The following is a 25,743-nucleotide window of genomic DNA, read 5'->3' as shown; positions in this document are numbered from 1 at the left end:
CTGTTTTTCAAATTTCAATAGGTTGTTACCATTGGAATATGAATCGAGATCTGGAACTTAGCTTCTACCTTACTGCTTATTACAACTCAATTATAACTCATTCATAGATAAGATCTCTGCATTCATTACCACCATCACTATCCATCACCTGCCCCTCTGCCAAAAAAAAAAAAAAAAAAAGCAATCTGGGAAAATTTAAAGAGGAATTAGTACCAGGAATCTTTTAAAAATGTGCTAAAAGCTTGTCACTACAACGTAAAAGATATTTTTAAAAATTAATACACTCTTCTCGGAATGCCACTTTAAAAGTTACCGACTTCACCATTAAACTGTCGCAGATTAAAGAGCAAAACACTCATTATATTCTAATATACAAGTGTAAATTTACATCTAAATCTCCCATATTCCCCATAAAGTAGTAAAAATGTATTTTTTTAGAAACAGTAACAAAAAGATGTAAGTGGGTGAACTTCTAGACTGATAAAAGATCTTGTAGACTTGTCTATCCCTGCTATTTCCACCAAGTATAATGATAGATTCTGGAAATAATACAGAAGACAACCGAAGAGAATTCTGAAAGGTAGAAAGAGGAAGCTTAGGACCCCAGGACTGGAAGATACAATAACATAACATTTTAAAAAACTCTGAATGGGCTCAAGAATAGAGTGAAAAGACAGAGGACAGAATCACTGAACTTGAGGACCCATCAATAGGCTTTATCTAACCTGACCAAAAAAGAGAAAACAGACTGAATATAAAAAGAACTGAGCCATAGGGTCCTATCAGACAATATCATCCGAATCTCAAAAAGAGAGAAGAAAGTGTGCTGAAAGAGTACTGAAAAAATACTGGCTGTAAACTTCCCACATGTGGTGAAAGACACAAACCCAGAGATTTAGGAAGTTAAGTTTAAGTCCAAAAAAGGATAAACCCAAAAATATCGACACCAAGATCCATCATAATTGAACTTTTTGGAAACAAAACAAAACAGAAATCTTGAAAGCAGCCTGAGAGAATAACACATTACCTGCCTGTAAAAGAACCCTAATTTGAATGACAGTAGATTACTCATCTGAAATTACAGAACCAGAAGGAATGGCATATTTTTTTTTCAGGGCTTATAGAAAAGAATTGTCAACTATAAATTATATATCCAGAGAAACTATCCTTCAAGAATAAAATGGAAATAAAACCTTTTTAGGCCGGGTGCGGTGGCTCACGCCTGTAATCCCAGCACTTTCGGAGGCCGAGGTGGGCGGATCACGAGGTCAGATTGAGACCATCCTGGCTAACACGGTGAAACCCCGTCTCTACTAAAAATACAAAAAATAGACGAGCGTAGTGGCGGGAGCCTGTAGTCCCAGCTACTCAGGAGGCTGAGGCAGGAGAATGGCGTGAACCCGGGAGGCGGAGCTTGCAGTGAGCCGAGATTGTGCCACTGCACTCCAACCTGGGCGACAGAGTGAGACTCCATCTCCAAAACAATAACAACAACAAAAAAAAACCTTTTTAACACAAAAGAAAACTAAAATAATTTGTCGCTAGCAGACATTCCCTAAAGAATGGCTAAAGGAGGTTTTTCAAAAAGAAAGGAAATTATAACGAAGGATTCTTGGAACATCAGGAAAAAATGAAAAGAGAAGAAATATGGATAAATATAATAGACTATTCTTATCAATTTTTGAAATGACATATGATAATTGTCACAAAAATTGTAATACCATATGATACTCAAGACAATGATATTTAGAAGTGGGGAAGATAAAGGACCCAAATAGACATAAGGATTCCATATTTCATTATGAGAGTGAAGATATTTAAGTTGACTGTGGTAAGTCACATATGTACACTATAACACCAAGCAACGAGTAAGAAAATTATAAAAATTACCTTAAATTTAAATGGTTAAAATATAACAAAAGTTAGACGTTGGCAGAATCAACTGAAAAAAAAATAACACAACGAGAAATTTATAAGAAACTCACTTCAAAATAAACATAGGCAGGTTAAAAGTAAAAGGATGGAAAAAATACACTCTGCAAAAATTAAATTTGAAAGAAAGCAGAATGGCTATCTCATAAAATAGACTTCAGAACAAAAATACTAGAGCAGGGACATTACATAATGATTTTTAAAAAAATCACCAGGAAGACATAAATGTATATATGCAAGAAACAATACACCCTTAAAAAAATGAGGCAAAAATTGAGACTTCTGGTTTCCAATCTGATATGACGTTAAGAGTCTGGAAGTCATCACTCCCATTCTCACAACAAGAAAAAAGCTGCACTAACTAAAAATAAACAGTTCTTCTTACACAGTTAAAGTCATAGGGCAAACATTACTCCTAAAGCTGCAGAGACAAGTGAAAACAGCATCACAGCTAATGGAGCCAAAGCAGATGGTGGAGTCTGGTAAAAGCACTTACAATGTAACTGACTAATTGATGGATACTGGCAAGGACAAGCTACAGAGATTGAAAACTCCTAGAGTGGGGGATACGCCTTAGAGGGTCAACACACCTTCAAGAGTTTTATCTCCAGGAAGAGCCCCATCAAGTTCTCAGAATAAAGATAGGAAAAAAATGTTCTTCTGTCTCCAGCAGCGGGAGGGAAGGAGAAAACATTTTTGAAATAAGCGCAGAACATTATGTTCTCCTTAACAACATTCTAATCCCCCAAAAAGCTAGTTTACTAGAGCCTAAACCACCTAGGGGAATGGAAATACCCAGCACCAGCCCCCTCTACCCTTCTTTTCTTACCCAAGGGAAGGGGAAGGAAGCTGAGAAGCACTCTGAAGGTCACAGTCCAGGAAGACAGGTTCTCTAAAAGACTGACCTAATCCTAAGAGTACAGGATGCTTCTGGCCGGGCGCGGTGGCTCACGCCTGTAATCCCAGCACTTTGGGAGGCCGAGGCGGGCAGATCATGAGGTCATGAGATCGAGACCATCCTGGCTAACATCCCGTATCTACTAAAAATAGAAAAAAATTAGCCGGGCGTGGTGGCGGGCGCCTGTAGTTCCAGCTACTCGGGAGGCTGAGGCGGGAGAATGGCGTGAACCCAGGAGGCGGAGCTTGCAGTGAGCTGAGATGGCGCCACTGCACTCCAGCCTGGGCTACAGAGCGAGACTCTCTCAAAAAAATTAAAATAAAATAAAAACATTAAAAAAAAAAAGAGTATAGGATGCTTCTCCTCTCCCCGCACCTTATCATCAGTCACATCAGTACATTACCTGTATAGTAACAGGAGATTAAAAATGAAAGAGCTGTCAATTTTAGACCCTATTTAAGACAGAGTCTCTAGGAAAACTCAAAACGGAAGAAAGAAAAATAAAATAACCTTAGAGGAAAGTTTGGCCTCTGACACCACAGTTATGCAAAGAGCAAATTCAGCCTAACTACTAACCAGATAAACATAAAACCTTACATTAAAGGCTTCCTTACCTCAGTTCCTTTGCCAATACAACATGTCTGGCTTTCAACAGAAAATTGCAAGGTATTGTTTGGCTAAAGCCAAACAATACAGTCTTATGAGACGAATCAAGCAAACATGCAGATATGACAGATTTGGAAATATCAGATAAGGAATTTGAAATAATAATCAATATGCTAAGGGCTCTATGTTGAAAAAGTGGGCAACATGCAAGAAGAGATAGGTACTATAAACAAAGATATGAAATCTCAAAGAATCAGAAGGAAATACAGAGATTAAAAGTAAAAATTGTAGAGTGTCTTTGATGGCCTCATCAAAGTCTGGGAAGACTGGGAAGTGCTGAGGAAAGAATCAGTGAGTTTGAAGATATGTCAATAAAAATTTTCCATTAAAGAGAAAAAGAATGAAAAATGAAACATAATATCCAAATTGTTGGACAATAATTTTTTTTTTTTTTTTTTTTTTTTTTGAGACGGAGTCTCTCTCTGTCGCCCAGGCTGGAGTGCAGTGGTGCAATCTCGGCTCACTGCAAGCTCCGCCTCCTGGGTTCACACCATTCTCCTGCCTCAGCCTCCCGAGTAGCTGGGACTACAGGCGCCCGCCACCACACCCGGCTAATTTTTTGTATTTTTAGTAGAGACGTGGTTTCCCCGTGGTAGCCAGGATGGTCTGGATCTCCTGAACTTGTGATCCGCCCGCCTCGGCCTCCGAAAGTGCTGGAATTACAGGCAAGTGAGTCACCGCGCCCGGCCCTGTTGGACAATTTCAAACGGTGTAACCTGTGTAACCCATAATCGGAATACCAGAAGTAGAAGGAAGAGAGTGAGAACCAGAAGAAATATTTAAAATAATGACAGTTGAGAATGTTTCAAAATTAATGACAGACATGAAACCATAGGTTCAGGAATCTCAGCAAACACCAAGCAGGTTAAATACAAAAAAATCCACACCTAGGCATCTCATATTCAAATCGCAAAAAATTGAAGACTTTCTTAAAATTAAAATAAAATCTTTTAAAAATAAAATCTCGAAATAAACCAGAGTAAAATAAAACAGCTTACCTACATAGGAGCAAGAATGAGAATTATGCCAGATTTCCCTTAAGGAACCATGCAAGCAAGAAGAAAGTGAAGTGAAATATTTAAACTGTTGAGAGAAAACACACACTAATATAAAATTCTATATCCAGTAAAATTATCCTAAATAGTAAAGTAGAAATAAAGACTTAGATAAACAGAATTGAGGAAATCTTTCTCCAGTAGACCTACCTTGCAAGCCATGTTAATAGAAGTTCCTCAGAGAAAAGAAAAACAATATAGGTCAAAAACACAGAAATACATAAAGAAAGGTAGGAGCATTACAGAAGAAAAAATTTAAAATAAAATCTAGTGTCTTCTTCTTAATTGATGTAATAGGTAACAGCTCTAAATAATACTAACAATGTATTGGGTGATTATGGCTTATGAATAAGTAAAATGAATGATAATAATGTAATACAAAATAAGACAGAAGGATTGGAAATGCTGTGTTATAAAGTACCAGCACCATTAATGAAGTGGAATAGTGTTATCTGAAAGTAGATTGTTATAGTGTATATTTCATACTCAAAGGCTACCACTAAAACAATTACCAAGAAATGTAATTAATATTCTAGGAGAAGTGAGGATATGGAATCATATAAAATGCTCAATTAAGACAAAAAATGTGAGAGGGGAATTCAGGAAAAAAAGAAGAAACAAGGGCAACAAATAAAAAAGAGTTACAATATGGCAAATATTAATCCAAGTATCAATAATCACTTTAAATGTAAACACTCTAAATATACCAATTAAGAAAGCAATGGCAACAAAAGCCAAAATTGACAAATAGGATCTAATTAAACAAAAGAGGTTCTGCACAGCAAAAGAAACTACCATCAGAGTGAACAGGCAACCTATAGAATGGGAGAACATTTTTGCAATCTACCCATCTGACAAAGGGCTAATATCCAGAATCTACACAGAACTTAAACAAATTTACAAGAAAAAATCAACCTCATCAAAAAGTGGGCAAAGTATATGAACAGACACTTCTCAAAAGAAGACATTTATGCAGCCAACAGACACATGAAAAAATGCTCATCATCACTGGCCATCAGAGAAATGCAAATCAAAACTACAGTGAGACACCATCTCACACCAGTTAGAATGATGATCATTAAAAAGTCAGGAAACAACAGGTGCAGGAGAGGATGTGGAGAAATAGGAACACTTTTACACTGTTGGTGGGACTGTAAACTAGTTCAACCATTGTGGAAGACAGTGTTGCGATTCCTCATGGATCTAGAACTAGAAATACCATTTGACCCAGCCATCCCATTACTGGGTATATACCCAAAGGATTATAAATCATGCTGCTATAAAGACACATGCACACATATGTTTACTGAGGCAGTATTCACAATAGCAAAGACTTGGAACCAACCCAAATGTCCATCAATGACAGACTGGATTAAGAAAATGTGGCACATATATACCATGGAATACTATGCAGCCATGAAAAAGGATGAGTTCATGTCCTTTGTAGGGCCATGGATGAAGCTGAAAACCATCATTCTCAGCAAACTATCACAAGGACGAAAAACCAAACACTGCATGTTCTCACTCATAGGTGGGAATTGAACAATGAGAACACTTGGACACAGGAAGGGGAACATCACACACCGGGGCCTGTCATGGGGTGGGGGGAGAGGGGAGGAATAGCATTAGGAGATATAGCCAACGTAAATGATGAGTTAATGGGTGCAGCACACCAACATGGCACATGGATACATATGTAACAAACCTGCATGTTGTGCACATGTACCCTAGAAATTAAGGTATGATAATAATAAAATAAAAGACTGAGACTGTCAGAGTGAACAACAACAACAAAACCTATGATCCACCTACATGTTGTCTACTGAAATCCTCTTTAAATATAAAATAGCAGGTAGATTTGAAGAGCTAGAGAAAGATATACCATGGTAACACTAACCAAAAAGAAAGCCAGAGTATCTAAATTAATTTTAGACAAAGCCAACTGCAAAGCAAGGAAAATTATCAGAGATGAAAAAGGGCATTACACAATAATAAAGAGGTCAATATAACAAGAAGATATAATGATGCTTAATGTGTATATACCTAGCAACAGAAGAGTCAAAATATATGAGGGGGAAACTGATAGAACTGCAAGGACAGAGAGACACATCCATTATTACCACTGGAGACTTCAACACCCCTCTATGAGTAAGTGACAGACTCAGCAGGAAGAAAATCATTAAGGATAGATTTGAACTGAACAGCACCATCAATCAACTGGATCTAACTGAATACTTTAGAATTCAATTAGCGTCATAGAATATTTTATCTAGACACTGCAGAATACACATTCTTCTCAAATACAAATGCACAATTCATTAAGTTAAACCACATTCTAGGCCACAGAACACTTTACCAAATTTAAAAGAATAGAAATCACAAAAGGCATGTTCTTGAATCAGAATGGAATTAAACTAATAATAGCAGAAAGAGAGCTGAAATATCCTCAAATACCAAAAAATTTAAAAACACATTTCTAAATAATAAAACATGGTGAAAGAGAGAGTCTCGAGAGAAACAAAATTTTTTAACTAAGCCAGTAATTAATAACCTTCCCAAACAGAAGGTACCAAGCCCAGATGATTCACTGGTGAGTTCTATCAACACTGGAGAAATAAATGATACCAATTTTCCACAATCTGTTGCAGAAAATAGAAGCAGAGTGACTATTTCTTAACTCATTCCATGGGCCAGCATTACCCTAATACCCAAACCAGCAAAACCTTACAAAAAAGTAAACTGCAAACAAATATCTCTCTTGAACATGGATGAAGCAATCCTTAAAAAATATTAGCAAATTGAACCAAACAATTTTTAAAAATAAACACCACAACCAAGTGGGATTTACTCTAGATATGCCTTTAACATTTGAAAATTAATTAATATAGTCCATCAGATCAACAAGCTAAAGAATAAAAATCATATGCTTTCAGTACTTTCTGCTCAATTTTTATGTAAACTTAAAATTGCTAAAAATATAAAGCCTATTAGTATAAGAAAACTGATGGAGCAGAATGGAAAAATAAACAGATCCACAATTATAGTACAGATTTCAAAATGTCTCTCTTAGCAACTGACAGAACTACTGGACAAGAAGTCAGCAAGGATATACAAGATCTGAACAACATAATCAACCAACAGGATCTCATTGAAATACATAAAGAATACTCCACTTAAGAATAGCAGAATATACATTTTTTTTTCAAATGCCCATGAAACATTTACAAGACAGACCATATCCCGGGGAGCCAAACAAACCTCAACATATTTAAAAGAACTAAAATCACACAAAGTATATTCTCTAAGCATAATGGAATCAAACTGGAAATCAATACCAGAAAGAGAAAAAGAAAATCTCTAAACACTTAGAAATTTTTAAAAATACACTTCTAAATAAGCTATAGGTCAAAGAATATGCTTCAAAGAAATTTATTAAAATACTTAAATGAAAATGAAACTACATGAAAAACTAAATGAAAGTGAGAATACAACATATCAAAATATGTGAAATGTAGGTAAAACTGTGTTGATAGGGAAAACGTGGCACTAAATGCCTATATTAGGAAAGAAGAAAGCCCTAAAGCCAATAATGTAAGTTCTTACCTCTAGAAACTAGAAAAAAAAATTAACTCATACAAGCTGAAGGAAGGAGATAACAAAGAGAAGAGATTTCAATAGAATTTGAAACAAAAATAATAGAGAAAATCATGAAACGAAAATCTAGTTCTAAAAAACAGTAAGATTGAAAAACTTCTATTAAGACTGACAGAGACAAAAAAAGATGAGACAAACTATGAATATGAGAAATTTAAGTGGATATCACTACAGATGCTGGAGACATCAAACGAATAATAAGAAAATACTATAAATAATTCTACACAAATCAACTTGACAATTCAGATTAATGGACAAATTTCTCAAAAAGTACAAACTACCACAATTCACCTAACATGAAATAGGTAATTTAAGTAATTGTAACTATTAAGAAAATTGAATTCATAATTTAAAATTACTGAAAAAAAAATCTCTTGGCCCAGATGGTTTTACTGGAGAATTCTTTTTGTTTTGTTTTGTTTTTGATTTTTATTTTTGAGATGAAATCTCGTTCTGTTGCCCAGGCTGGAGTGCAGTGGTGTGATCTTGGCTCACTGCAACCTCTGCCTCCCAAGTTCAAGCGATTCTCCTGCCTCAGCCTCCTGAGTAGCTGGGATTATAGGTGTGCGCCACCACGCCCAACTAATTTTTGTATTTTTAGTGGAGACGGGGTTTCACCATGTTGGCCAGGCAGGTCTCGAACTCCTGACCTCAAGTGATCCATCTGCCTCAGCCTCCCAAAGTGCTGGGATCACAGGCGTGAGCCACCCTGCCGGGCCTTACTGGAGAATTCTACCAAATGTTTAAATAAAAATTAAAGTCAATTTTACATAATCTCTTCCAGAAAACAGGAGACTAGAGAATGCTACCAAATTCATTTTAAGTAGGCAGTACTGTCCTGATACTGAAACCAGATAAAGACAACATGAAAAAAGAAAACTACATATCAATATCTCTTATGAATTTGAATGCAAAAATATTCAATAAAATATTAATAAATCAAGCACATTAGAAATGTATTTTTTAAATTATACATTATGGCGAAATGGGAGTTGCTCTAGTTATGCAAAGCTGATTCAACATATCAACAGACAAAAGAAGAAATATAATATTTTAATACCAATTGACACAGAAAAGACATTTGAAAAAATCCAATGTCCTTTCAAAATAAAAACTGTCAGCCAACCAGGAATAAAAGGGAACTACCTCCACATAACATAGGAAACAAGAATGAATGCTTTTCCCCTAAGACAGGAAACAAGGCAAGGATGTCTGCCCTCACCACTCTAGTTCAACCTAGTATTGAAAGTCTAGCTACTGCAATAAAGCAAGAAAAATAAATTAACTCCCTACAGATTGACGAGGAAGAAATAAAGCTGACTCTACTTGCAGATGACATGATTTTCCATATAGAAAATCCCAAGGAATCTAAAAAAAAAATTAAGTTCAAAAAAGAGCTTATTAGTATGAAACAATCATATTTCATATTCTAACAAGAAACATATGTAAACAAAAATTTAAAGCACAACAGCACTTACAATCAATCAAGAAACTAACTAAATGCCTAAGCATACTTATAAAACATATAATCTCTGGATGCTAAGAATTACAAAATGCTGAGGCAAGAAATCAAAGATCCAAATAAATGGAAAGATATCTCATGTTCATGTTCATGGATTGGAAGACTCAAAACAGTAAAACACAAATTTTCCCTTCATTGAGCTATTATGTTTAATGTCATTCCCATAAAAATTCTAGCAAGATGTTTGTAGACATAAACAAATTTATTACAAAATTTATACAGAATGAGGCAAGCTACAGACTTACTTAAACAATCTTGAAAAAGAAGAATAAAGCAGGAGGAATAACTCAACCCTGCTATACAGCTACCATGTTCAAGACAGTGTGATATTGGTGGAGGCATATAAATTAATGAAACAGATAAAGAATGCAGAAACAGACCCACCACACAAGTAAGTTCAACCAATTTTTAACACTATTTAAAATGCAATTCAATGCAGGAAGGATAGCCTTTTCAACAAATGGTTCTGGAGCAACTGAACATTCATAGTCAGAGTGAGAGAGAATCAACTCTCACATCTTATATAAAATGTGTCCCAAAATAGGGCATGGAATTAAAAGTAAAAGGTAAAACTATAAAACTTTTAGGAAAAAAATTCAAAAATCTTTGGAATTGGAATTTAGGGTTAGGTAAAGAATTTTTAGAATTGACACGATGTGTACAACCCATAAAAGGAAAATATGATAAACTGAATCTCATCAAAATTAAAACTTTTGCTCTAAAAAATTCCAGTTAAGAGTTGATGAATAGGCAAGCAACAGAGTGGGAAAAAATATTCGCAAATCACATATCCAACAAAGGGCTAGTATCTAGAATATATAAAGAACTGAAAATTCAACAGTAACAAAAAAAATCCAAACAATCCAATTAGAAAATGAACAACAACAAAAACACATTCACAGACATCTATCTCACTGAAAACGATATACAGATGGCAAATAAGCATATAAAACATGCTCAATATTATTAGACATCAGGGAGACACAAATTAAAACCACAATAAAGATATTACTACACAGTTATCAGAATAGCTAAAATAAAAAATAGTCGCAACACCAAATGCTGATGAGCATGTGGAGGAAATGAAATCATACACTGTTGGTGGGAATGGTACAACCATTCTAGAAAACAATTTGGCAGCTTTTTATAAAACTAAGTATGCAATTACCATATATGACCCACCAATTGCACTTTGGGGCATTAATTCCAGAGAAATGAAAACTGATGTTCACACAAAACCTGTACACAATGTTCATAAAAGCTTTATTCATAATTGCCCCAAACTGTAAACAAACAACCCAGATGCCCTTCAATGAGTGAATAAACTCTGGTATATCCATGCCACCGATTGCTAATCAGCAATGAAAAGGAACAAATTACTGATATACACAATTATGCAAATGAACCTAGAGAGGATTACACAGAGTGAAAAAAACTCAACCACAAAGAGTACATACTATATAATTTCATTTACATAACATTCTTGAAATTTAAAAAAACCCATAGAAATGGAGAACATACTAGTGGTTATTAACGAGCAATAGAGCAATAGGAGGAATTCTTTTTTTTTTTTTTTTTGAGACTGAACGGAGTCTTGCTCTGTCGCCCAGGCTGGAGTGCAGTGGCGCCATCTCGGCTCACTGCAAGCTCCACCTCCCGGGTTCACGCCATTCTCCTGCCTCAGCCTCCCAAGTAGCTAGGACTACAGGCACCCGCCACCACGCCTGGCTACTTTTTTGTATTTTTAGTAGAGACAGTGTTTCATCGTGTTAGCCAGGATGGTCTGATTTCCTGACCTCGTGATCTGCCTGCCTCGGCCTCCCGAAGTGTTGGGATTACAGGCATGAGCCACCGTGCCCGGCCAATAGGAGGAATTCTTGTGCTGATGGAAATACTGTGTATCTTGACTGTATGGATGTCAAGATTCCGGCTGTGATATTGCACTATACTTCTACAAGATGTCACCTTGGGGTGGGGGAACTGCTTAACGGCTACTCGGGTTCTCTCTGTTACTTCTCACAAGTGTATGTAAATCTACAATTATCTCAAAATTTTTTTTAAAATTATCTTTTCAAAAGAGGAGAAATAGGGAAATTCTCACTGATGGGAGTAGAATATTCCATTTCTTGTGTTATTTTAGCCCCTAGCCCAGTAGTTTCCAAAAGATCACCTGGGGATTTTTTTTTTAAACAATTCCAAAGCCAAGGCTACACTTCATTCAACAGCAATGAACTAACAAATAATTAAGTTTTGTAATGCCAACTTTAAAAAACTGGAGAACTGGGAAGGAGAGTTTCTTACTTACTGAACTTATGTAAGCTATCTCATTTATAACAGAAACCCCATGAGATCAGTACTACAGGGTCCATTTCATCAAAGAGGAAACAAAGTCTGAGAAAGATTAAGGAATGGCCTAAATTTCCACAGCTGCTAAGTGACAGACTTAGCACTTGAACTTCAAACTTTGAATGCAACCAGACCTTTGCCCTTTCTACTAGACCAAATTGGCTGGCAGGCATCCAGGGGAGAGAGGGATCACCCTGGGAAGGGACCCAGATGCGGACTGCACAGGTCTAGCACAGTGGGTAAGATTTAAGAGTGTGAGGGCCGGGCGCGGTGGCTAACGCCTGTAATCCCAACACTTTGGGAGGCTGAGGCGGGCGGATCACCTGAGGTCAGGAGTTCAAGAACAGCCTGACCAACATGGTGAAACCCCGTCTCTACTAAAAATACAAAAATTAGCCGGGCATGGCGGCACCCGCCTGTATTCTCAGCTATTCGGGAGGCTGAGGCAGGAGAATCGCTTGAATCCAGGAGGGGAGGGGGTTGCACTGAGCAAAGATCGTGCCACTGCACTCCAGCCTGGGTGACAGAGAGGCCAATCCAGGCAGAGGAAATGGTCTGGCATATTCCAGGGGCTGATTGGCCAGACGGATTAGGGAAGGCAATGCAGGTATGGGTTAGTGGATCAGCGCAAACCACCTTCAGATGACAGTCATACACCACTTTCCAACTTAAAGATTTTGTATTGAAAATTTAAGAGTGAAATTTAATTTAAGTGGCTTTATTATGCTACCGACATATACTGTTCTTGTTTTTTTAAGACAAGGTGTTGCTCTGCTGCCCAAGCTGGAGGCAGTGAAGCAATCACAGCTCACTGCAGCCTGGACTTCCTGGGCTCCAGTGATCCTCCCGCCTATATACTATTTGGGATTGCTAAAACTAAAAAAAGAAAGGCAAATTTCAGTATTTAACTATAATTAGCAATAAAGTGCTTTCAAGAAACTATATGGAAACTGTTGGAGAGCAGCGGTGAGTCCTGCAGGGGACTGTGGGGATTCCGGAAAGGAGGGGGAAGTTGGTCTTTAACTTAGGAGAAGACGGTTTTGATGCAGGCAGAGTTTCCAAAACATTACTTCCATATATGAAGATTAAGTTATACATTTCTCAAGATATAATTTCAAAAAAAAGAGACACCCACTGACAAAAGGTTTTAATAACCCTAGTCATTATTTCATCCCAGACCACAGTGAAAGTGGCGGGGCTGAGGAAGGGCATATTCAGTTAATCTGAAGGGAGGAAACAAACGTTCCAGGTAGATTTAGAGGAAGACTTTGAGAAGAGTAAGGAGTTACCGGTTCCCGCTGGTCTTCATGAAGAACTGTTAGACCCAGCCTGCCCTACAGCCATTATCTCCTCAGTGTGAACGGAAAGCTAAGGCATAAGTTATTAGCAAAATTTCCCTTGATTAAGAAAGGACAAGTCACTAGTCCTGCATATGAACGCGCTGAACGTCGCTCAACGGTCAGGAAGGCGCTCTCGAATGCTCTTTGGTCCAACCAAGAGCGGGAAGAGAAGGAGAGAGCGGTCAGGGCTTTGAACTAAGAGCCACGGGAGGGACCCTGGCCTTTTCTCCCTCAAATGCATCTCGCAGCCCGAGGGCCGCGCCCCGGCCCCGTGAGCCCCTGTAGCCTCCAGCAGTGGCGCTTACCTCGTGAGTCCGGGCGCCGCGCCGTCCCGCAGCGCAGAGCCAGCCGCTGCTCGCAGCGCTCCGCCAGGTTCACCGAGGCCCGCAGCTGCCCCGCGTCCGCTGCGTACGCGAAGGACACAGCCGAGCGCGGGTGCCCGCTGGGGGCACCTCGCAGGGTCACCGCGTCGGGGCCACCGTGCCGCACCACCGTCCACGCGGCGTCTGCTGAGCAGAAACGGGCAAAGGAGAGGCATCACTGGGCGGCAGAGGCCAGCAGCAAGAGGCAAAGCAGACCGGTCTTTTATGTGAATTAACGTTTAATTGAAATTTACATTACTGCATGTTTGCCGCGATTTGAGGAGTTGGACCTGTGTAACAATGTACTGAGCCAGAACTCAGCCTCTAAGAGAAAGCATATTGGAAGAACTGATGACCAAACTTTTGTGACGTCACGCCTAAAAATGTATCATGTAAGCAATGACTTTTTAGTTGTTAAAACCATTTTTTTATATCAACACAAGCATGGGGCCAAACTGTTACTACCTGGACCTTTATCTTTTTAAACTCATCTGCATTTTCCTCATCTGTATGTGCCTCTATTTCTTTCATTATCGAATAAATTTATAAAAGATACATATTGGGACGATGTGACGCACATACTCACAGGTATGATAGGAAGCAGCTCTATTAAAATAAAGTGGTTTAATTATGTCAGCTTCTCTATCAGTGACCAAGCCCAGAGGAATCAGAGGCCTTGAGCTTCTAACAGCACTTTCCAGGCGGTGACCCTGAGCATCTGACTGCCTGCTGACATCATTTCTGATGTATCTCTGTCACTTGATTACTTATATTGTTTTGATGAAATAAAAACAAAATGACTCCACAATCTCAAAAGGGAAGAAGTGCATCTTGAGTTCTTTAGTGTTCCCAACAATGGACCTCCCACCAGACTTGAAGTCACTTTAATTCTACTATGCTGGTGCTGTCTGGTCCTTTAACCTCTAATAAGATGTATTTAGAATAATGGACATTTTACATAAAAATTTTCCGAACTGGAGAAACGAAGAAACATTCGTATGGGGATTTTTTAAGAACTACGAAACAAAACAATGTGATACATTTTACCTTGAGAAATCACCCTCCCAGCCCTTCACATCTCAGGATTTTTAATGGCTTGGTTGCTAACTGTGCCTAAGACAAATTTCACAGCCTTACTGTTACTTACACACGCCTAACAACAGAGATCAGAGGAAAGAAGGAAAAGAAAACCAGCCATGCTACTGAAATATCTCTTTAGTCACAGAACCCATGGAGAGCAAAGGTGTGATATCCACAAATGAGCCACAAGTACAGAAAAAAATCTGCAAATTTAAATAACGAATGCAATTTTAAATTAAATTACCACTCCACTCACTGTACTCACCAAAGGAGGCTCTAAGTGTGCCTATGGTAATTTCAATTCCATGGGTTCTTCCTTTAATATTGCTCTATTTTTTATTTTAGATTTTTTATTTAATTTATTTATTTTTGAGATAAGAGTCTCGCTCTGTTGCCCAGACTAGAGTGCAGTGGCGCTATCTCAGCTCACTGCAGCCTCTGCCTCCTGGGTTCAAGCAGTTCTCCTGTCTCAGCCTCCCAAGTAGCTGGGACTACAGGCACACACCACCACACCTGGCTAATTTTTGTATTTTTTTAGTAGAGACGGGGGTTTCACCATGTTGGCCAGGCTGGTCTTCAACTCCCGACCTCAGGTGATCCACCCGCCTTGGCCTCCCAAAGTGCTGGGATTACAGGTGTGAGCCACCACGCCTGGCCTCATTTTAGAATTTTTACAACCTGGTGTTACTCTGTGCACATCACCTACTCTCACCTTCAGAGCTTTCCTATCAACTAAATCAAATATAGAAAAGCCTATGGAACACTAAGTTGGGCATTGAAGATGCTCAACCACATGCCATTTTTGGCCATGTGTTCATGATTTGTTGTACAATGGGAGAGAAATGATGGTCCGGAGTAGTTCACATAGGCTGGTGGGCAGTATGATAGATTTGCAGTCACCCATGGTTAAGATGTGATCACAGAAATGCCCTCAGTACTGAGAAGGGAACTGTTGAGAATACATCTGTAAAACTTGTTTTTCTGAAGAGTAGAATAGTAACCAGGGACATTATAGGACGTGCATTTGTGTTTATAAAATTCCACTTGACTCACTTCTCCTTATAATATCAGTAGTAAAAGACCCAAAGAAGGACATAGACCATTGTGGTTTCCCTAATTGCTCATAATTTATTTCAATTGATTATAAGCATATTGGAACTGGAAAGGATCTTAAAGAGCATCTAATATAACCCTTATATTTTTCTTTTTCTTTTTTATTAGAGATAGGGTCTCCCTCTGTTGCCCAGTTTGGAGTGCAGTGGCACATTCATAGTTTACTGCAGCCTCGACCTCCTGGGCTCAAGTGAATTGGACCTGAGTAGATTAATTATAACAGTGGCTAAATGTGGAAAGGGGTTCAGAGGTGTGGCTGAGTCAGAACACACTGGAGGCTGTCTCACTAGCCCAGAAAGAGGGTAACTGTAACACGTTGATCCCTGTTCCACTCCTGTTGCTCAAATAAATATCCGACTTTGAAAATTAAGCTAATTTAACTTCATGATTTTGATTGGAATTAACAGTACAGATGTTCCTCAATTTATGATGAAGTTGCATCTGGATGAACTTATTATAAATTAAAAATGCATTTTAATACATGTGACCTACTGAACCTAGCTCAACCCAGCCTAACTTAAATGTGCTCAGAACACTTAAATCAGCCTACAGTTGGGCAAAATCATCTAACACAATGCCTATTTTATAATAAAGTGTTGAATATCTCATGTCATTTATTAACTACTGTACTGAGAGTAAAAAAATAATAATAATAATGGTTGTGGCCAGGCGTGGTGGCTCACGCCTGTAATCCCAGCACTTTGGGAGGCCGAGGCAGGCGGATTACGAGGTCAGGAGATCGAGACCATCCTGGCTAACAATGGTAAAATCCTATCTCTACTAGAAATACAAAAAATTAGCCGGGCGTGGTGGCACGTGCCTGTAGTCCCAGCTACCGGGGAGGCCGAGGCAGAACAATCGCTTGAACCCGGGAGGTGGAGGTTGCAGTGAGCCGAGATCGTGCCACTGTACTCCAGCCTGGGTGACAGAGCAAGCCTCTGTCTCAAAATAATAATAATAATAATAATAATAAAATAATAGTTGTATGGGTACTTGAAATAGGGATGCATATGGTTTCACATAGGGAAGTCGCAATATTGTAAGTAGAACCATTGTAAACAGGGATTGTCTGCACGTAAAATTTACTCAGTATATCATATGAAATCCCCAGCATCTGGTATACCCATTCCTGTATGTCCCAGAAGAAAAAAGAAAATAAGATCCACTGTGTTCTGTTGTCAGGAGCATACATATTATGGTTATCTCTTTTAGAGAACTGACCCTTTCATTTGTCTGAGAAAATCTTTATTTCTTCACTTTTCAAGGAGAAGGATTTGTTTTGTTTTGTTTTCTCTCTTTCACACTTTAAGTATCTCACTCCATTCTTGCTGGCATGATTTCTGAAGAGAAGTCGCTGTAATACTTATCTCCTATGTAGGTAAGGTGCTTTCTTCCTCTGATTATTTTTAAGAATTTACTTTTACCTGGCCTGGGCACGGTGGCTCATGCCTGTAATCCCAGCACTTTGGGAGGCTGAGGTGGGTGGATCACCTGAGTTCGGGAGTTCAAGACCAGCCTGACCAACATGGAGAAACCCTGTCTGTACTAAAAATACAAAAATTAGCCAGCCATGGTGTCACATGCCCATAATCCCAGCTACTCAGGAGGCTGAGGCAGGAGAATCACCTGAACCCAGTAGGCGGAGCTGTGGTGAGCCAAGATCGTACCATTGCACTCCAGCCTGGGCAATGAGAGTAAAACTCCATCTCAAAAAAAGGAGTTTACTTTTATCTTTGAATTCTATAGTTTGAAAATATATGCCTGGTAGAGTTTTGGGGGCATTTCTCCTTCTTTGGTGTTCTCTAAACTTCCTGGATCTGTGGTTTGGTGTCTGATACTAATTTGTGGGAATTCTCAGTCATTATTTCTTCAAATATGCTTCTGTTCCTTTCTTTCTTTCTTCTCCTAGAATTCTCTTTACACGTATGTTACACCTTTTGTAGTTGTGCCACTGTACTCAGATACTATGTTCTGGGTTTTCTTTTTACAGGGGGTGGGGTTCAGTCTTTTTTTCTCTTTGCTTTTCAGTTTTGCAAGTTTCTATTGAGGTATCTCTAAGCTTAGGGATTCTTTCCAAAGCTGTGCCTGGTCTACTAATAAGCCCATCAAAGGCATTCTTCATCTCTGTTATGCTGTTTTTGATCTCTAGCACTCCTTTTTGCTTCTTAGAATTTCCATCTTGCTGCTTACATTGTTCATCTGGTCTTGCATGCTATCTACTTTATCCATTACAGCTTTTTCCATATTAATTATAGTTGTTTAAAGTCCTGGTCTGATAATTCCAATGTCCCTGCCATATCTGACTCTGGTTTTTGTTTGTTTGTTTTGTTTGTTTTTTGGTTTTTTTGAGACAAAATCTCGCTCTGTCACCCAGGCTGGAGTTCAGTGGCACGATCTCAGCTCACTGCAAGCTCCGCCTCCCGGATTCATGCCATTCTTCTGCCTCGACCTCCCGAGTAGCTGGGACTACAGGCACCCGCCACTACGCCTGGCTAATTTTTTTTGTATTTTTAGTAGAGACAGGGTTTCACTGTGTTAGCCAGGATGGTCTCGATCTCCTGACCTCGTGATCCGCCTGCCTCGGCCTCCCACAGTGCTGGGATTACAGGCGTGAACCACCGTCTGTTTTTAATGCTTGCTCTGTCTCTTCAAAGTGTGTTTTTTGCCTTGAATTTTTTTCTTTTTCTTTTTTTGGAGACAAGGTCTTTCTCTGTTGCCCAGGCTAGAGTGCAGTGGTGTGACCATGGCTCACTGCAGTCTCCAACTCCCAGGCTCAAGCGATCCTCCCACCTCAGCCTCCCAAGTAGCTGGGACTACAGATACATGTCACCATGCTGTTTTGTTGTTGTTGTTGCTGTTGTCACCATGCTGTTTTGTTGTTGTTGTTGTTGTTGTAGAGGTGGGGGTCTCACTGTGTTGCCCAGACTGGTCTCAAAACTGGTCTCAGGCTATCTTCCCTCCTCAGCTTCTCAAAGTAATAGGATTATAGGTCCAGCTGAAATTTTTTCTTGATAACCAGATGTGATGTACCAGGTAAAAGTAACTGTAACTGCTGTAAAGAGGCCTGCAGTACTATAAGCAACATGTGTGGGAAGGGGAAAGGTTCTGTAGTCCTGTGATTAGGTCTGAGTCCTTTAGGGAGCCTGTGCCTCTGGGCTGTGACCTTCATAAGAGCTTCTCAGCCCTCCCTCCCATCACCACCCTTACATGGGACAGGATGGCCAGAGGTGGGTAATTTCCTTCCTCCAGGCAGGTTAGGCTCTGAAAACAAAAAACAAAACAAAACAAAACAAAACACCAGTAGCTTAGGTGAAATACTTGCCCTTGAGGAAAGACCTTGTTAAGAAGAACAGAAAGCTCTGGTGTACTTCAAGACGGTTCCTTTTCACCTTCCCTTTCTGGAAGCATGAGGAGATTTTTCTCCAACATTCACTGTGAGAACCTGGTCAAGCTAGGTGTCAAACTCACAGAAGTGTGGGGACCCTTCTCTGTCTGGGTCTTCCTGGAGTTTTTAACTCTCAGATGTGTCCATATCGAACATCCAACAATTCGTCAATTAAGTTTAGGTTTTCCTACTTTGACAATGGTTTCCCCAAAGGTTAGTGCTTGTGGAAGAAAATTGTCATTCTGTATATAAGCCTGCCTGTCTCTCCAATTTTGAGGGGCAGTGGTTTGTTCTGTGACCTCACTTCTCTGCTGGATCTCAAAAAATTGGTTGATTTTTCAGTTTGCCTGGCTTTTTACTTGTTCTTAAGACAGAGTGCTGACTTCCAAGCTCTGAAGCAACTGCTTTTTGAAGGTTATTACCATATATACATTTCAAGCTATTAGAGTAGTTTGAAATTGCACATTTTATAATCATTATTGCTTGATTTGTACAACTAGAGAATTTATTACTGGCTATAGAGCAATGGGGCATCTAAAGAGAAGGTGACATTTTCTAGGGGAGAAAAGAGACCAGAGTTTAGTGATTCCCCTATCATTAGCTAGATTTTGTCAGTAGATACTTCCCTAACCAACTTTTCTGAGCCTTGGTTTCCTCATCTTAAAATGATGACAACCAAGGTCCTTCCTGGTTGTGACTTTGGTTGAGTCTTTTGATATCCACCAAGACCATTTTTACGGGATTTCTCACTTTGCTTTCATTGTTTGATTCAGGGGATTTTGGAGGTAATTGGTATCTTATGGCAGAACGCCTGTGTTTCTTTATCTTCAGCACATTGCTGTGCAGGTGGCTCTGAATCTTCTGAACGTCCCCTGTAAAGTTTTACTATTTTTTGGCAATCTTTGCTAAGGCACTTTAAATGCCCATGTAATTTCAGTTATTTGTTTCTTTTTCCTTGACGCTTGCTGACCCATTTGGTTATTGTCCAAATTTATGAAACTTTTGAAACCTTTTGTCAGCACAATAAATGAGAACAGTTTATTCCAGATTTCCACTTTGCAGAGAGTTGGAAGAGCTAGGTGACAACAAATTTCTGTAAAAATGTAACTATTTAAAAGGCATTCTAGTGCAATCTTCTATAATCAAGCTGTGTTCATTTCTTTTTTTCCTTTTTTTTTTTGAGATGCAGTCTTGCTCTGTCGCCAGGCTGGAGTGCAATGGCGCAACCTTGGCTCACTGCAACCTCTGCCTCCCTGGTTCAAGGGATTCTCCTGCCTCAGCCTCCCAAGTAGCTGGGACTACAGGCGCGGGTGCCACCATGCCCAGCTAATTTTTGTATTTTTAGTAGAGATGGGGTTTCACCACGGTGGCCAGGATGGTCTCGATCTCTCGATCTCGTGATCTGCCCACCTTGGCCTCCCAAAGTGCTGAGATTACAGGCGTGAGCCACCATGCCCAGCCCAAGCAGTGTTCATTTCTAATATCTAAAGCACGAGAAATAATCAAGTTTCTTTGGTTATGAAAAAATTATATGCCATAAAAATCACTAAATTATTTAAGATGCACATAGAACATTAACATATCTATGTTATTTCTTAGCACTTTTAAAGACCTCTGTTTTTTTCTAAATACAGAAAGCATGTAAATCACCCAATCAGAGGTTTGTATTTTATCATGATGCACATGAACAGATGTATTATGAGGAGTGTAGGAGCTAGAGAGATGCCTTGGCAGAGCATTGAATCTTGCCTATAATCCAACCCAGGCAAACAAGAAATACAAGAAAATTTTGTTGACAACAAAATTAATAAATATATATTTAATGCTTCTACTTAGCAAGTACACACTATCAAACTGCATGTTTTAATAATGCTGCCAACTAGGTAAATTTCTCCTTGGTCTATTCTGATCTATGCATCTAACGATTATCAACATACCTGTCATATTGCAGTACACAAGAAATGGTCCCAGGGGGCCACTTCCATCTGCATCAATATAGTAAAGCCCGGACGGGTTCCCTCGGTGCTTGTGGGCTTCACAAGACTGCTCGTAGAGAGCTGTAGGAGAACACCAGCCATAAGAACCAGAAAAAATATCTCCAGATGTTGAGTCAGTGTCCAAAGGTTTGCATTTCTGAATTACAGACATGTGATACATATGACCCAACATCATTTTTATAGTGTATGACAGTATATTTGATGAGATGCAAGAAAAATGACATTTAAAAAATTAAATCTATTTTTATTAACAAAGGAGAAAAAAATTACCTAGTCAAAATACATTCAAATGTTGGATGTTGTTAGATGCTGAATAAATATTCGGTCACAGTGTATTTCTATTTTGAGGAAGAAGGAAAGATTGTGTTGGTGTTCAAACATGAAGATGTGCTTACAGTGAGAATGCGATACTATCTTCAATAGACAATCTTTTGGCAATGTCTAGAGACTGTACTTTCTCTACATAAATGTTTTCTTTTGCTTTTAGGCAAGAAAGCATGCAAACTCTGAAGCACAGTGTAAAACACTTGAAGAGATATGAGAGGAAAACTTTGTGAATCTGAATTCTGCGTGCTATTGAAACATGGTTCTTTTCAAACTCATGGCAACTATACCTCAGAATTAAACTCTATAATTAAGGAAGAAACCCTCATTCACCCTGTAATAACTGAATACCTGAGCACATTAAACTGCCTAAATAATCTGGTATTTTCCCATAAGCATTCTGTAAAGTTTTTCTTAAGCTATGCGGCAGTTATACCCTTTGCTTCCTTTAAAACAATATGAATGAGCATTTTAAAGAGATAAATAGAATTTATAAGCTATCAACTTCTCATCATTAAAAAATAATTAAAGCTGATTTAAAAAAGAAACTTCCCTAAGTATTTTGCAAGTGACAATTCAAGACAGCTGAAATTCAAAACAGGAGAGAAACTTTTTTGAAAGATATCCCTATATAATGTAAATTTACTCTAGCATAATTGAATATTTTCATTTGTGCAAGCAAATGTTTTACCAAGTACAAGGTATGGAATTAATATCTGCAGGAGATGGACATTGCTAATCTTTATTTTTTTGCCACTTATGGCATATTGATTTAAATAGATACATATATTTGTATATGTCTGGTAGGATTCACTCAAATTAATAACAATACTTAAATATAGGGCACAGACTAGGTTTGGAATGGAGACAAATATTGAGGAAAGTGACTAGAACTTGTGCTTTATGTGAATTTTTTGGCTTTTTAAATGATAATGTACTCATGTATTAATGTATAGTATATATTAATTGAATACAATTGATTTTAATTGTATAATTAATTATATACAATGAGTTATATACAATTAATAATTATATACAATTAATTAGTTGCACATAATTGATACATGTTATACAATTAGAAATACACAATAACCTATTCAACTAGGTGTGGCAGTCTAGTCTCACAGTGAATGACTGTGGGCTTGGCAAATTTCTACCTATAGCCGTCAATTATTAGATGAGACTGACACTTGAAATACTTTTTCAATCTCCTGATATTTTCCCTCAGAAGTTTTTGGAGTTATATTTTGATTGCAGTGAATAACCATGGACTAATATCACTCATTGATTAATTGCAACATTAAATGCAATCAGATGATGCTGAGTGTGGTGGTGGATATAAATTTGCCAGGTAACACACAAGATTAGGCTTCTGCTTTTAGGTAAGATACTATGCCTGGAGGATGAAAGATACACAGAAGTAAAAGATGTGGTCCCTGCACCAACTCTATGACCTTATCAAGACATTCAACCTCTGGTGTGAGAGGCCACTCAACTCCTAGAAAATGTGTCACAGCGGCTGGGCAAGGTGGCTCATGCCTGTAATCCCAGCACTTTGGGAGTCCAAGGCGGGTGGATCACAAGGTCAGGAGATCGAGACCATCCTGGCTAACATGGCAAAACCCCGTCTCTACTAAAAATACAAAAAATTAGCCAGGTGTGGTGGTGGGCTCCTGTAGTCTCAGCTACTCGGGAGGCTGAGGCAGGAGAATGGCGTGAACCCGGGAGGCAGAACTTGCAGTGAGCTGAGATCATGCCACTGGGCTCCAGCCTGGGCGACAGAGCAAGACTCCGTCTCAAAAAAAAAAAAGAAAAAAAAAGAAAAAAAAAGAAAATGTGTCACGGCTTTATAAACAGGGACCCTTCTAGTACAAAAATCATACTTCATGCTTCAATCTGTGAGAGTCACTCCTGGACTGTCTCCTCTTTTGCCCAGATCCTTTACAGAACCTCAGGACTGGGAGCGCAGAATTCTCATTGCATGTATGAACTGTGGTTTTAACACTCCACAGCCTGCCTTTCTCCTGTGGTTTTTGTGAAAATCAAATGTCTCACGGAAGAGTTCTTAAAAGTTTCAATTAGGAACTCAGGATGAGCAAGTGGAACTGAGGACTTTGCATCTCTGTTTCCTTGAAGACCCAGGGATGGGCGAAATATTCCTGAGGAGAAGTTGCTCTGAAACGTCAGTAGAGATATACAGAAAGAAAACTTTAAAAGTTAAAAACAAATAGGAAAAAAAAGGCTTTTCAGATTCTGTGACGTTCTAATTATAACAGGTTAGAGGTCAATAAAATGGCATGGCCTTTGAAATTCACAGAGGGTGATTCTTCAGTAAAGACAGATGATTTTTAATATGGCAGAGGCAGTTGAGAAGTGTTAGAATATGCCATCCCTTAGACATTGTTCTTACACTTAAATGTCTACCAGAAGCATGAGGAAGGTTGGTTACAAGAGACTCGGGGCCCCATCTCCAGCGATTCTGATTTAGTAGGTTTGGGTAAGGCCTGAGAGTCTTTACTTGCAACAGGTTCCCAGGGGCTGTGGGTGCTGCTGGTGCATGGACCACCAATCAGGCATCCTGGAGCCAAGGCTGTGGAGCCAACCTCCTTAGCTCAACTCCTCATCTTCCCACAAACTAGCTGGGGGCCAAGTTACTTAACCTCTTTCTGTCCTCAACTCTGCAATGAAGATAATAAGAGTACTTTCTTCCTGGAGCTTCTTTAGGGTTAAATGAGTTAATATATGCGAAGCAATAGCAGAGGGCTGACGTAAGTACTCAATACATTAATACTTTTACACTTATTCACTTTACAATCATCATCACCACCACCAAAGAAAATCACAGTCATTGTAAGAGATCTTAAAGGTCCTCTAGTTTCTGGCTGATATCCCATTACCTCTTCAAAAATCTTACCGTGTACAATCCCATGATTGCATCATCCCAGTGATTGTTAAAAAATCTTTAAATACCTTAAATGTAACATTGACAGCCTGGCAAGGGGTTGTTTTTCCACCTTTCTTTGACTGAGAAGATTCTCAGAATTAAAAGTATGGTCCAACTCAAGTAATGGAACAAGCTGTTACATCATGCATTTTTAATTTAATTTAGTTTCTACCTTTTACTACATCTGATTCTCCTAGACTTATTTCCCCATTGCTTGCCAGTTTCTTTTTTTCAATCCTATGCGTACCACGTATTTCTGTGCACTGTCTCAACACCCTTGTATTAAATAAGGTGGATTAAAAGTAAACTAGAAATTGAGTGCTGAAATATCTCTTCTGATGTGTTTGCATGATTGCAAATATGCAGATACATATAAACAACTAATCAAAATGAAATGACAAAGAGATGCTGACAGAAACGAGAGGGAGGCGTGAGGCTTACAGGAATGGCAGGTCTCGCCCGTATAGCCTGTGCCCAGACAGTCACAGGAGAAGGTGTCCCACGACTGGGAACACTCGCCCCCATGCTCACAGTAGCTGGGCAAGCACCTAAAAGAAAACAGATACAACTGCTGTTTCCCTTTTTCAATCATCAAAAAATAAGTGTCTTACCAAAAACAGGTTAACCAAAAACAGGTTAATGTGAAAGAGCAGCATATGCAAGATAACCCCACATGATGTGATTACTGGGTCTGCCATCAAGGTTCTCTAATTATATTGACAAACTTTAGATAAATATATCCATTAGCATGCAGCTGATTATTAGGTTTCTGTGACAGCTGAATTTTCAACACATTTCTTTTTTTCTTTGTCCCAAGTGACACAATAACTTGACATGTGGCTAGCAAAACCAATTACATACATAAAACTATGAAATATGGCATGCTCCGTTACTATATTGTGGTCATTTTTAAAAGAAAGAAGGGGAAACAGGGAGGAAGATACAGAGGGGAGAAGAAAGAAACAGGAACAGCTTCAGTCACATAGTGACAGAGGTTCAGAAATTTTGAAGAACATTTAATTTAGGTCATCTTGTCACCTTTTAGATTTGCAATAAGCAGTTGGTTATTGCTTTTTAAGCAATCTTAACACTGGTAATATGTCAATATGACCCAAAGCAATCCAC

The 25,743-nt window shown here is 38.8% G+C and overlaps 1 protein-coding gene across 10 annotated transcripts in view; it reads right to left on the bottom strand.

The window, feature by feature from the left end:
* Positions 1–25,743, bottom strand: part of LOC117977962 (contactin-associated protein-like 3) — a 238,102-nt gene that overhangs the window by 47,912 nt on the left and 164,447 nt on the right. For 4 of the 10 annotated variants that reach the window (XM_055092007.2, XM_055092009.2, XM_055092010.2 and 1 more), the window contains exons 11-13: positions 25,060–25,166; positions 21,291–21,410; positions 13,719–13,922 (exon numbers count right to left, since the gene is read on the bottom strand). In XM_055092007.2, coding sequence (XP_054947982.1) covers positions 13,719–13,922; positions 21,291–21,410; positions 25,060–25,166 — 431 coding nt within the window. The remainder of the gene's footprint in view (positions 1–13,718; positions 13,923–21,290; positions 21,411–25,059; positions 25,167–25,743) is intronic. The other 6 variants (XM_055092008.2, XM_055092011.2, XM_055092014.2 and 3 more) reach the window with 3 other exon arrangements.

The sequence above is a fragment of the Pan paniscus genome, chromosome 11 (genome assembly GCF_029289425.2).
Source record: "Pan paniscus chromosome 11, NHGRI_mPanPan1-v2.0_pri, whole genome shotgun sequence".
NCBI lineage: Eukaryota > Metazoa > Chordata > Mammalia > Primates > Hominidae > Pan > Pan paniscus.
This window is presented reverse-complemented; position numbering and strand designations above follow the sequence as displayed.